Source organism: Crocodylus porosus, unplaced genomic scaffold (genome assembly GCF_001723895.1).
Source record: "Crocodylus porosus isolate Cpor-Errol unplaced genomic scaffold, CroPor_comp1, whole genome shotgun sequence".
Lineage (NCBI taxonomy): Eukaryota > Metazoa > Chordata > Crocodylia > Crocodylidae > Crocodylus > Crocodylus porosus.
The window spans coordinates 11,765,039-11,778,970 of NW_017728911.1; the positions used below are offsets into that span (position 1 = coordinate 11,765,039).

At 41.9% G+C, this 13,932-nt stretch overlaps 1 protein-coding gene and 1 long non-coding RNA gene across 3 annotated transcripts in view; one reads left to right on the forward strand and one right to left on the reverse strand.

The window, feature by feature from the left end:
• The window catches only part of TRPM1 (transient receptor potential cation channel subfamily M member 1), a 131,096-nt gene that overhangs the window by 95,379 nt on the left and 21,785 nt on the right, over nucleotides 1-13,932 (forward strand). The window contains exons 17-22 of the mRNA XM_019533432.1: nucleotides 283-511; nucleotides 2,914-3,036; nucleotides 3,401-3,532; nucleotides 6,686-6,814; nucleotides 8,609-8,860; nucleotides 10,677-10,869. Of these exons, the coding sequence (XP_019388977.1) occupies nucleotides 283-511; nucleotides 2,914-3,036; nucleotides 3,401-3,532; nucleotides 6,686-6,814; nucleotides 8,609-8,860; nucleotides 10,677-10,869 (1,058 nt within the window). The remainder of the gene's footprint in view (nucleotides 1-282; nucleotides 512-2,913; nucleotides 3,037-3,400; nucleotides 3,533-6,685; nucleotides 6,815-8,608; nucleotides 8,861-10,676; nucleotides 10,870-13,932) is intronic.
• The window catches only part of LOC109308949, an 86,401-nt gene that overhangs the window by 67,098 nt on the left and 5,371 nt on the right, over nucleotides 1-13,932 (reverse strand). The window lies entirely within an intron of this gene.

The following is a 13,932-nucleotide window of genomic DNA, read 5'->3' on the forward strand; positions in this document are numbered from 1 at the left end:
ACAAAAACTGACACAACATCTATAATGCCTTTAATCAAAAGATCAAAAATGTTTTACAATTCTATTTCAAAGCAATAGCTATGCACTTATATATCTTATTCTGTATCTGTATAGAGCTTTTAAATATTACCACAAATCAAGATTGAGGTCCAATGGTAGTGTATGTTGCACAAACATGTAGAAAGACATAGTCTTTACCCAAGATTTTACAATTTAAGGCAATACGCTAAATTTCCAAATTCAAGTTAATCAAATTCTCTTTGCCTGTCTTCATTTTTTCAGAGACTTTGGCCAACTGGCAGTTGAGTTGTTAGATCAGTCCTACAAACATGATGAACAAATTGCCATGAAATTACTGACCTATGAACTGAAAAACTGGAGTAACTCCACCTGTCTAAAACTTGCTGTAGCAGCTAAGCACAGGGACTTTATTGCTCATACTTGCAGCCAGATGCTGTTAACAGATATGTGGATGGGGCGGCTACGCATGCGGAAAAACCCAGGCCTTAAGGTATTTGCTCTACACATATGCTGCCGAAAGTACAGATGAAGCCCATAATAGTGTGTCACTTATAGTGAACTTATACCTAGCAAGCTGAATTGTTATATAAATAAGGTACTTCAATATATGTTTTAAATCTGATGATGCGCCATGTAATAACAACAGAAGCTGTTTAATGCAATTATATACCTCTGCCATGAAAATTACTTTATTACATACCAGGTTAAAAGAACATTTATCATTCTTAGATTCACTACTGCTTAGAGACACCAGATAATGAAGGGTAAGAGAGAGAATGAGCTGCATGTAACATATTGTTAACATTGCTTAATGGACTACTGGTACTCCAGTACTATCATGAGGAGGGTGGGAGAAGGATATAGTTTGTATAATACAGAATAATGGAAGAGAGATATGTGTTTTCCTGTCTTTGTGCTTTGGGGGTTTGAATCATTGTACAGTTGACTTCTCTGACGCTCCTTGAATGGGGATTAGAAGAATTATTATTTGAGGGTCATTTCGAGAAGGGAATAATTTGCTAGACATAAATAATTTCCAGAAAGACAGCATCTGGAGGGGTTTAGAGGTATTTGTAACCTGGAGGAAAAGCAAGCAGGAAGAAGCTACAGGGGAGGTGCTCTCATACTTCCTGAGAAGTCAGGGCAATCAACCAGTTACCACAGGTGCCTGCACACAAATGCACAGAGCCTAGGAAAAAAGCAGAACGAATTGGAAGTCCTTGCAAAGTCAGTGAATTATGACGTGATTGGAATAACACAGACCTGGTGCAATAGCTCGCATGATTGGAGCACTGTCATGGATGGGTACAAACTGTTCAGGAAGGACACACGGGAGAAGAGGAGGAGTTGCACTTTATGTAAAAGAGCAATATGATTACTCAGAGCTCCAGTATGGAACTGGGGATTGACCTGTGGAAAGTCTCTGACTTAAGGCCAGAAGTCTGCTGTAGACCACCAGATCAGGGAAAGTGGTGGATGAGGTTTTCTTCAAACAGCTAGTGGAAGTTTCCCATTCACAGGTGCTGGTTCTCATGGGGGACTTGAATCACCCTGACAGCTGCTGGGAGGGCAATACAGCAGTATGTGGGCTATCCAGGAAGTTTTTGGAGAGTGTTGGGGACAACTTCCTGGTGCAAGTGCCGGAGTGGCCAACTAGGGCCCATGCTCTTCTTGTCCTGCTACTCACAAATGGGATTGGTGGGGAATGCACTAGTAGATGGCCACCTGGGCAGCAGCAACCAGATGCTTGAGTTCAGGATCCTGAGGAAAGGAAGGATGGAAAGCAGCAGAGTAAGGACCCTGAACTTCAGAAAAGCAGACTTTGACAATGACTTGCTTAGGGAACTCATGGGCAGGATCCCCTGGGAAACCAGTCTGAGGGGGAGAGAAGTCCAGGAGAGCTGGCTGTGCTGAGAGTGCAGGAACAAACCATCCCAATCTGCAAGAAAAATAGCAAGTATGGCAGAGGACCAGCTTGGCTTAGTGTGCCCCGACACACCAGTTGGGAAATGCTGTTCGAAATTCATGTTTTTCTGGGCCCTGAGTTTAGTTCAATGTTTGTCATATAGTGTATTAACTGCCTTCCATACCTAAGTGATAAGCTGGTCACATTTCCAGCCATATCTTTTTCAAAATCCAGCTGTTATTTCCTGTTTCTCCCACCACAAACCTTGTTCATCCTATCTGTCTTTGAGCACTCTTCATTATCTCTTTTCCACTTTCCTACATTTTTCCCACTGAAACCTGCTCAGTCTTATGGCTGATCCTTCCACCCTGCCCCTCTTAAAATCCTATTACTGGCTTTCTTCCCTTTTTCTCGTAGGGTACAGCCTTCTCCTGACCTTCTGGTTCTCTACTCTTTACTTGCATGTCCCTCCTTTCTTATTTTCATTACATTCATTCACTGTTCTTTTTAGCAGCTTCTCCACCTTTGGTTTAGGTGCCTCTTACCATGCACTTTCCTATTCTTAGAATGCCCTCCCATTAGCTCTTAGCCAAGCTTCCATACTTTTAAAGCTCTTCTGATAATTCTCCATTTTACATGAGAATGTAATGGCTACACTTTGGAAAGCTTTCCCTCTCACCTTCCCACCACTGAGTTGTTCACAGAATTCAGTTAAATTCCCATTCTTGCAACATTTTTACCTCCAGATCCATCTCACTGCATCGTATCTACAGAAATGGCTAAACTTCCAGAGCAGCATCTATTCAGGGTGCTGTGTATATTGATTCTGCTTTGTGAATACTAATTATTTCAACTCCTTTTTATATGGATAAGCATCTTAAACAGTCTACAGAGAGTTACTGTTACACAGAAAAATACTCTCATTAAAAATATCTAAAGATTTCTTGTAATTTATGGATGAATTTGACATCTCTCTTCTTGCACAGGTGATCATGGGAATTCTCTTCCCACCTACCATCCTGTTTCTAGAGTTTCGCAGCTATGATGATTTTTCTTATCAGACATCAAGAGAAAATGAAGACAACAAAGAAAAGGAGGAGGAGAATGTGGTGAGTATTGTACCTTATTGGAATTTCGAAATGTTATTAATGTTATGCTATTAACCACTCAAATGGAAATCAGCATATTTTTGTAACACTTGCCAATGTAGGATCCAAATCACTGTGTATCAGTTTTAAGGGTATGTGGGACAAATTATCTGCCTATGCAAGTCAATATATCTATACAGAGGTCAGTGGAGCAATACACCAGCTCAGAACTTAGCTTAGTATTTTTTGAAAATGCGGTGGAACTAGATAGAAAATAAAATCATGTTATTCAGAAGGAAGGATCTTGTATCTGCCAATGAATTGGGAATTGTAGCTGAAAGCTACTCCTATAGGTGATGACAAGATGCCAGCTTCTGTTTTCTAGGATGCAAATGCTGACACAGGCTCCCGAAAGGGAGATGAAGAGAATGGAAACAAAAAGCAAAGAAGCCTTCCAATTGGAAAAAAGATCTATGAATTCTATAATGCACCTATTGTTAAGTTCTGGTTTTACACGGTGAGTATGGCATCTTGGCTCTTATTACATTCAAATATAAAACCAGCAAAAATACTGCTGACTTTCAAGAAATTTCCAACCACAGTTTGTGCATAAGTGATTTTATTAGTAAAGAAATAAGTGCATGCAGATACAGAAAGATACAGTGTGCACACTACTGCATTGTATGCTGCATTGTATGAAAAGTTCCTGAAGAATATCACTTTAAAGAAAGTGCAGCATTAAATAGCAAGGACACTCCGTATGTGTTTAGTCAGAAGGTAAAACCAATACAGATTCCAAAGAACTCCACACATTAGTCTTTCTTGATCCCAGCCCATTGGTAAATGCTTTTGTTCATTTCTCAAGGGCTCTGGGCTCTGTTTCTTCCCTTGCTTTCAGTGATTATATATTGATATACATCCAGTGACTTCAGAAGAATTGCAGTGAGATCCACATTCAAGTCCTCTGCATCTCAAAGGCAAATCTGGCAAGAGTCAGTTTGACCTAAGACAAAGTGACTTACAATTTGTAGTAGAGTATGTATCCTAATTCTGTTTTATAACCAGATTAAAGCTGAGGTCACATTAATATATGTACTCTCTGTTTCCTTGTATAGTATTTATGCTCTTGCATACACAAGCCAGACTTATATGCACAGATCACCACAAAATTATCCACATATGCTGCTAACCTTTTCTCTGTACTTGCTGTCAACAAAATCTAAATTAACAGCAACAATACTAAAATCATTTATCATTCTATAGTAGTCACAGAAACACATATCAAGAAAAGTAAGTCTGATGTTAGATTTTCTGTAATGAAACAAAGGAAGTGTGTGTGTTACTGACAAAATTCCCACGTAGCCAGCAGAAAGAACGGAGAGTTCTTTTAAAAGTAGGATATAAAAATTAACAAATATTAATTCTTATGTTTCAGGTTGTACTGTATTAAAAGCCAAGATAGTTACATTCATGTTGTTATGCTGATTTAAAACAAAATTCCAATTTAATTTTGAAGAAAAATACTCAATATAGTTTACTTGAGGTTTTAAAAAAATACATTTAATTGAATAAAAAGCCACAAGCAGTAATCCAAAGTCCGCCAGAATGAATAGGAGTTTTTTTTAATGACTTCAGCAAGCTTTGGGTGAGGCTCTTATAAGCAGATCTCAAATTCATCACTCCAGCTGCCTGAACTGAGTAGCCTGAGCCAACATGCCACACAGGTGCACTGCTCTCTCTTTCAGAGAAGAAAAAACTCCATCCCAGCTAAGTTCTGGCCTTCAGGATTTAAACCCAGTCAAGGAAAAGAGGACAATTGAAATGCTGGCATTTCTAGAAAACCATCCAAACTGCAGCTGCCTCAAGCAACCCTGCCAGAACTGTTTCCATAGTCTTGCTTGCAAAGCAGCGACAGCCATACAACATTTCAAGTTAATGAAGCCTATTGAATATTAACGTTAATTTTTTAAAATGGAAAACAGTTTGAAATATGCCTTAAGGAACCGGTATAAACAATATGCACTTTGGCTTATACATCTTGTGCCCGTCTAGTCTCGAACATCTGGTCACCCATCGCGCGGCCCCAGATGTTTGGGAGTGTTCATCTGTCCGTTCCTGCTGTCTCGCCAAGTGGATGTCTCTCTCCCGAGTAGCCTCTCCCCAATCTCTCCTGCCACGACTTTGAATCTTGTTCTAGTGGTGGGTGTCCAACTGTCGGGGGTCTCTCAATTATGGGATAGCTGTGTGGCGATCTTCTGTGAGGCTCCACCTCCCCTCTACCTCACCCTTACAGCCTGCCTTGATGGGTTCACGATGTTCTTCAGCCAGTTTCCCCAACTGTTGGGGCTCTACATATGCTTGCTGAGGTGGATAGCAGCCTGTGGGGCCTAACCCTACCCTCACCAACAGCACCTAACCTCTGCCTTGCCTCCCAGGGGATAGTAACCCCTTCTAGGCCTAAGCAACACTTGGGCTCTAGATGCCTTGCACCACAACCCCTCCAAAAGTGGGAAACAAAAAAAATAGGAAGATATGCAAAGGGGGAATGGGGGCAGCATGCACCACTCAAAACCAGAGCCTGGCAGGCCAGAGCCACACTCTGGCTGCAGGCCAGGCTTCAAGTGACAGGTTCACCACTGTTGCAGCCCCAGGAGGCCCCCAGGGCCCCAGGTAAGGCTGCTTGAGCCAGCCCAGTGCTGGCCCCAGCCTCCCCTACCCCACTTGGGGTAACTTGCTGCATGCCAGAGGGCATGTGACACAGGCCTTCCCTGGGTACAACTAGCAATGGCACACCTGCTACTAGTTGTCTCCAGAGAACCAAACATCCACACTCACGGATGCGGCCATTATATTTCCTGTTAGTATGCCCTTTCCCCAAACTGTTACTTCCTGAATATATCCCTGCCCCTCAACAAGAGTTTTAAAAATTTAGTGTTTGTTTGATCTTATCATTTGGCTTTAAAAGAATAATTTTTTCAGCAGGCTAAGGCAAGCTGGTAGGCCAGCTGTTTCAGTCCATACCTTGCTGACTGTTCTTCAAGGACTCTTGTTATCTCCCTGGTGATACCTTGCTTCTATCATCATTTCATTTCCTGTTTGCTTCCCCCAATAGCCTCTTTTGATTAACTTCAGGCATTCAGGAAAAGGAATATCAGGAAGGTAAACACAGGTATATACAAAAATAAAATTGATATCTCCCCTTGGTCTTCTCAGCAACACAGCTTGCAAATGCCAGGTGTTTCCTTTCCAATGGGGGCCCATAATGAAGGTCAAAATGTTCAGAAGATTCCATTCATTTTGAATACTAAACTTGAGACAGTCTAATTTCTCAGAGATGCTGAGCATCACAGCCCCTGTTAACTTCTGTCAGGAGTGTGGGCACTCAGCAACTTAGGAAACTTAGGTCCCACGCATTGTAAGTTGGACACCCCAAATTAGCAGACACCCATATAAATTGAATTAAATTCAAAATATTTAATTAGAAGCCTGCCAACTTAGACTTCTACATTTGCTGTATTATGTGGGAAACTAGTTGGAAATGACTTTGTATACAAAACTTGTGAGGCTCTCATGCAGTTGAATGTCTAAGCAGGCATGAGCAGTGCAGATACTCTGTGCATAGGTGCCCACACTTTAACATCTAGAGTCCTGAAGGATTTCTTTTTTGCAGATCTCATACCTGGGTTACTTAATGCTTTTCAATTATATAATCTTGGTTCGGATGGAGCGCTGGCCCTCACTCCAGGAATGGATTGTCATCTCCTATATTGTCACTTTGGCTTTGGAAAAGATAAGAGAGGTAATTCAAAAGAACTGTTTTAGGTCATTCTGGGAAGGAGCTATAAAAATTGGAGAAGGAGACTCAGGAAGATGTGCAAAGTGAGGAGCCTTGCATGAGACAGAAGTTTGGAGGTCAGATTAAATGGCCTCTTGAGGTCCCTTCTAGTCCAACCTTTTTATGATTTTTTTTTTTATGATTCCTATCCTGCAGATCCCCTAATCCACATGGGGGCAGGGAGGAGGAGGACTCATGTATTTTCCACTCTCCAGCTCTTAAAACTGTCTTTTGCCAAGGCAAAAAAATCAATCAAAAACTCCAAGAGGTCAGTTTTGCAGTTTTATTGCCCCACTGCCTCTCTATTGCATCAATTTGAAGAGTGGGGAAGGAAGGGGGTGGGGGGAGAATCCTAGGATCCATATATATAAAGTCTCTGGATGATTCATGGTTCTGTTATGTCAGGGTGGGCAATTATTTTGGGCAGAGGGCTGCTTACCGAGTTTTGGCAAGCTGTCAAGGCCGCACAGGTAACCCCGCCCCTTGACAGGTGCCCCGCCCCATGGTCACCATCTTGTAACTGGCAAACCCGCCCCCTAACCCCTGATCTTTGCCACCTGAAGTCGCTCCTCATGGCCCCAGAAGTACTCCTTTCAGCAAGGTGTTTTGCCATCTTGGAAAAATACCAGTTTATATTCTAAAAAGCAAACATCTACTGCATTCATTAATTTGATTTCAAAAAATATTTTTCTTCTGATTTACATGTGTTTGAGTAGTGTACACAGAGGTGATTGCACAATAGCTTAAAAGAAGTCTTATTCTTGTATATCATGGGAAGTGCATATAGGTTTGTGGGGGGCTGTGGTTGTGTGGGTGGGCATGGGGTTTGTGGGGGGATGGATGTTGGGGGAGGGTAGCTGGGGTGTATGAAGGGATGTGGGTATGGGGGCCTGCGTGTATGGCAGTGCAGAGGGGGGATGCATGTGTATGGGGGGGGTGCATGTCGGATTCACCCTATAAACAAACACACACACACACACTACCCCTGCCTGCACACACACATGTATCAGTGTGGCCCTGTGCTCCTCAGTCCGGCGATACAGCCAGAAGCCATGTGGTGCTGGAGCAGGGAAGGGGCAGGAAGAGAGTCAAATGGCTGGAGGTGGGTGGGGCTGAGCTGCTTCCTAATTCTACTGAGGGCTCCCCCTAAGTCCTACTGCCTCTGGCTCCTGTCAGCTTGGACGGGCAGCCGGGAGCAAATAAATATTAATTTACTAATTTCTTAAGGGTCCCAGTGGGCCAGACAGAATGGCCTGGTGGGCCATATTTTGCCCTCCACTGTGTTATGTTATAATCAGTGCAGTTCTTGCATGGAGACATTGGTGGCAAAGAGTTGTTACAGATGTAAAACAGTAGTAGTATTTAATTATTTATTAATTCTTTATGCCCTTCTAGATATGGAGCCCAGCACCAGAAGTCCATCACAATATCCACTTATTACACTGTCATTTATACCAGCCTATTTTCTCTCCAATCCACCATCTTCCTTCCTCCTCCTCCCCACAGTAAACATCTTGTGTAATTCTGATTTGGATGTAAACAAAGTTAATAATATGGATTAATTGTGCATTTTATTTCTGCTTAATTTGGGCCATAATAATAAAAATGAAACAGAATCTGCAAAAAAGCAGAGTCTGCCACTGTGGCAAACCTTATCCATAATGTGAATGGCCTCATTGAAACTGGTTAAAACAAATGAGAGTTCATTGTTTTAAAAATGTACCTCACAGATTTTCCTTTCTCTTGCTTTGTTTTCAGATTCTTATGTCAGAGCCAGGAAAGCTGAGCCAGAAAGTGAAAGTCTGGCTTCAGGAATACTGGAATATCACTGATCTGGTGGCTATTTTAGTATTTATAATTGGAGCAATTCTTCGCCTACAGAATCAGCCTTACATGGGTTATGGAAGAGTGATTTACTGCGTGGATATCATTTTTTGGTACATTAGAGTACTGGATATCTTTGGTGTGAACAAGTATCTGGGACCCTATGTCATGATGATTGGAAAGATGGTTAGTAGCTATGGTGCAAGAGGCTGCTTTAAATACTGCATTTTAAAGCTACCTAAGAAACAGATTTGTGGAAGTTAAATCAGTTCCAGGTTATGGAAACCAATTCTGCAGCTCTTGCTCACCTGAGTGGGTCTGAGATTAAAGCATGTAGAATTGGGCTTTTAATCTTGTTTCAGGATTCCTGTACACATGCACTTATATACATGCGCGCACGCGCGCGTGCACACACACACACACACACACACACGATACACTTACTTTGGAACAGAACTCTCAGTAAGTATCAACTCAATTCAAGAGGATGTTTATCTTAAATTATTTTAATATTCAGCATCTCTGAGCTCTCCATGAGCTTCATTAATCTCAGTATGGGTGAAACATTTGATCTACTGAGAATTCTTTAGGGTCTTCCCCTTCAGAAAGTGGGTTTCCAGATTTTTGGCCCCCTCTACACACTAGAGGTATCACACAATTAACATGCTATCTGCACAATTATCTTGAGACCAGCTACATGTGCAAATTACCACTCAGGCCATAAGAAAATCCAACCAGCTTCAAAATTAGACCTCAGAAATGTGCTGGTTGCTACTGAGCTTTAATTTGCACATGTAGCAGAGTCTCTCCCTGGAGAGCTGCAACTGAGGGGATCCTCAGTCCCAGCAGCTGTCATCTCTGGGCTCTGGCAACTCAGGGACCCACAGTTCCCCAGCTGTGGTGGTGCCCCCCAGTGCCACTCGGGTGGGCAGCAAGCAGGCAGGTACTACCCGGGGGGGCGCCACCACTGTAGAGGGAAGGTCTGGGGCTCCCCGCCGCTGAGGGCTCACCAGCAGCTCACCCCTGGCCACAGGACAGGCAGGCAGTCTCCATGGGAAAAAAAATAGGATCAGGCCCCTCAATGCTTTTTTTTTTTTTTCCTCAGCAGACCCTAGCTGTGTGAGCTGCCACCAGGCCATGCAGCCCCTGAGCTGTGGGGGGCCCAGTCCTTCCCTCCAGAGTGCCAGCACCCCCTGAGGCTGTCCAGACAGGGTGCTAGCTGCACAGGTGCTGCCCCAGCTCGCAGGCAGCACCCACCCGATCCAAATCTTTCCTGAGCCTGCGAGCTGGGGCAGCACTGGCACAGCTAGCACCCTGCCTGGGTGGCCCCAGGGGGTACTGCTACCGCAGAGGGAAGGACTGGGGCCTCCCAAGGCTCAGGGGCCACAAGGCCTGGCAGTAGCTTGTGAGCACAGACTCCACTGAGGAAAAAAGAACAAAGTGGCAAGGGGCCTGATCCTGTCAAAATTTGCAACATTACAAATAGCTGTGTTGCAAACTAAACTACATGCAGATGTAGTTTAGTTTTCAACATAGCAAACTCATTTAAATCATAAAAACCCCCTCATATTTACAGCGTGATGCAATTAAACTGCAAAAACAGCCAATTTTCATCACATGTACAAGTGCCTAATATTGCTTCACTAGCAAGAGAGTCCCTTACACTAGTGATTTTCTGTAACTGCCCCTTCTAGCTTTTAAATGTGTTGGCAAAACAGCACAGTGTTACTGATGTATAAGAGCATTCACACAGAAGCACATTTTGTACCATTGGCAGTTCTTTTAATCATAGAACATACCTGTCTAAATGGGACCTGCAGGACTACCTTTTCTGCAGAGTATACTTTTTCAATTCATGAGCAATACTTATAATGGCATAATAGTATCTGGGAAATGATGATTTTGCGGGGATTTTTATCCTCATGATTCTTTCATGGTCACACATGTCTTTTCATGGAACTGTTGATTGTGACAAGAACCTCTGTCTGGCTCCCCTGTCCAGATGATTGACATGCTCTATTTTGTGGTCATCATGCTTGTGGTTCTCATGAGCTTTGGAGTTGCCCGCCAAGCTATCTTGCACCCAGATGAAGAGCCTTCTTGGAGACTGGCCCGCAATATCTTCTATATGCCCTACTGGATGATCTATGGAGAGGTGTTTGCAGACCAGATAGACCGTAAGAGTAGAATTCATAGTAAGATTCTGTTTCCTGTTTCTGAGGCAGATGATCAGATCCAAATTAATGATGATGTCCATTTTAATTTGGAATTAGTGTGTTTTGTCTTTGTGGTGGTGTGGGTTCTTTGTTTCTTTTGCTTTGTTTTTTAGCAGCATACCCCAGAGGTATGAATATAGTTTTCTCTTTCCCACACAAGTACTAGTAGAAACCTTCTGTCTGTCAGCCTGTATTTAGGCCCAGATTGTGTTGTGAGTGCTGCAGTCTGAAATGTTCTCCTTTCCTTTTGAAGGTAGGATTATGACCTCTGAGACATGCTGCTTCCTCATTTGGACTGTTTTGGTGGACTTGGTACATCAACAGCAGTTCAGGCTGTGATTCATAAAAGTGCATAAGCACATGCTTAAACCCCATTGACTTCAATGGGAGTTATGCATGTTTTCCTGAAATGGATTCTGGAAGCATTCATTACTGAAACACAGACCTTGTGCATATCCTAGAGTTAATGTGTCTTAGGAGCTTTTGAACCAAATCTCCATTAACATTTGAAAGCATGCACATTATCCTTCTGATCTATTGGCAGTACACAACCTCATATGCAGTAAACACTGTTAGAAAATAGGGCTGGCCAAGATTTCTGTTCCCCTTTCCCAAGGCAGAATCAACTATGAAAACTAGTTACTCTATCTATACAGAGGAACCCTCTCACCCTTTTTATTTATTTATTCATGTCAGAGAGCATTTGAGGGTGAAAAAAAATTTGGTTTACAAAATGAACTTTGTTTTGACTGTACTGTAAAGCCTGAAGGGCAAAGAGGGCTATAACTAAAATGCTGGAAGGCAGACATTTTACTACTAGGTGTCCCAATAGGGATAAAATAAGCATCTTGTATGGGAGATGAAACTATGCATATTTCTTGTCCCAATTCCTAACAGATGCAGTAAGTTAATTCATATTCCTTTCAGGTGATAAATATATGCTCCAGAAATGTTTCAGGTCTATGAGTCCCTAAGAGTTTGATCCTCTACATCTTATAAATCCAATAACAATGTTGTTTTTGATGGTTTCAGGCCATAAACAGTCTTTCATATCCAGAAAATATTTAGTAATTTATTTTGAAAATATGTATTAAAAATACTGGATGTGGATACAGTAATGTTTGTAAGTTAATATTTGAAATATATTTATAAAATGTGTCTACATGAATATGAAATCAGGTTCATTAGATGTGTTTAGCTTTACTATATATTATGCACCATATCTGGAAAAATAGTCAAAATGTAATTTCAACACAGTTTGTGTACATACTGGTAATGCAGTAAATGGAAAACTCAAGATGTGTGGATTGAAGGGACTGTGGACCTCTAGCAGACTTCAGGACTATTAAATATTACATCTATGACAATATCTGATATTTAGGACATTTTTTCACTAAATATCATTAGATTTCTCTGCTGCTTGAGAGCAAGGCTATTAAGTATAATTTAGTCATGAAGATACATTTGTATATAGGAAGACTATGACATTGTCTCAACATCTTCCTTTGCCCCATAAATGGTCATTTCATTGCTGCAATTTACAGTACATTAAGTCAATCTTAAAAAATAATTGGGTCAACCACATCCCATCGTATATGGCGTCAAAACTCCCAAGTGGTCTGACAAAGTTTGGGACTACTCAAATGGGTACATGTTGGAAGAAAATAAGCAAGGCAGAGGCTGAAGATACTCCTCCGGTTCCATTTGGTTCACAGTCTATGTACAAATTTTTGTTTGCCTTGAACAAAGATGGTAGGCCCAATTGTAGTGTTCATGTACACGTCTGTTTTCTCACATATCAGTGAAAATAAGCAATTCTGAGCTCAGGTAGCCAGCAGCAGCTCTGTTCCATGATACAGCAGCTCCTACCTCAGCACTCTGGGAATCCATTTGCCTAACAAATGGCAGTTCACGGAGCATTTATTTATACTGAGCTTTTTCCAGTCAGACCAGAATATTTAATTGTCTGCCACGTGGATGGCTTTTATTTCAGAAGAGTGGTGGTTTTAAGCTTGCCTAAAGTGCTTTGAAAGTCACATAAGCTAAACTGGAAAAGGACATTTTCTACTAAAAGAAGAATGTCTATAAAGAGTACCTACACAACTATATGTGTTTAAACTTCCTGGTCTGATTTTCTCATATAGAAAAGCTAATAGGCTCCTACTTTCTAAAAAATCCTTCTGTTCTCATCATCTGCACATGATGCTACATCACTGTACTAATGCACTATGGTGACATAGCACCGGCGGGCAAAAACCAGGATGCCACAGCTACGTTGCTGTAGTGATGCACTCCCTTGGTATAGCGCATTGCTATGGCAACATAGGGGCTAAAAATAACCATGCGCCACCAGCATGGCACAGTACAGGCTACTACTGTTACTGTTACTTCCAAAAGGAAGTACTAAATGAAGATGCAGTAACAATGACACCATAGGGGCACATGTAGATCCACCTAGTAAGTATCAGTGTAATCTTCCCATGTCTGTAAGTATACCACACAACTATCCTTAACAGTTCACCTTGCTGTGCTCCTAGTAGATAGCTGAAGTTGGGTCTAAGCTATTTTGTCAAGATCCTTATGTGTAAATGATTTATGGAGAATTATTGTATTGAGTTTCCACCTCAATCACTCAGAAAAATGCATTTTTTTACCTACTTCTGTTATAACCAAACCAAATTGAGCCAAATTAATTCAGCTGGACTTCTGCCATTGACTTTACTGGGGACAAGACTTCACCTGAAGTATGAAGGATTTCACCGTAAAGATGAAATTCACTCTAAGATAGAGGATCCCCTTGACCATAAAATTAGGATCACTTAGCACCTAGCAGAATGAGGGTCACCTGTGTTCCTGTTCCACTAATCAGTATGATTTTACTTTTCGTCACTAGTTGAGGAGTGGCAACCACAGATCCGTAGTGATCATCCAGTTAGACTTTAATTCTATTAGAAGCTGTAATAACACATCTGTAGCATAGTGTCGCAGAGCTCTCAGGTGCCCTGCGACTGAGAGCAGAAATGGCTTGGGAGAGACCCCTAG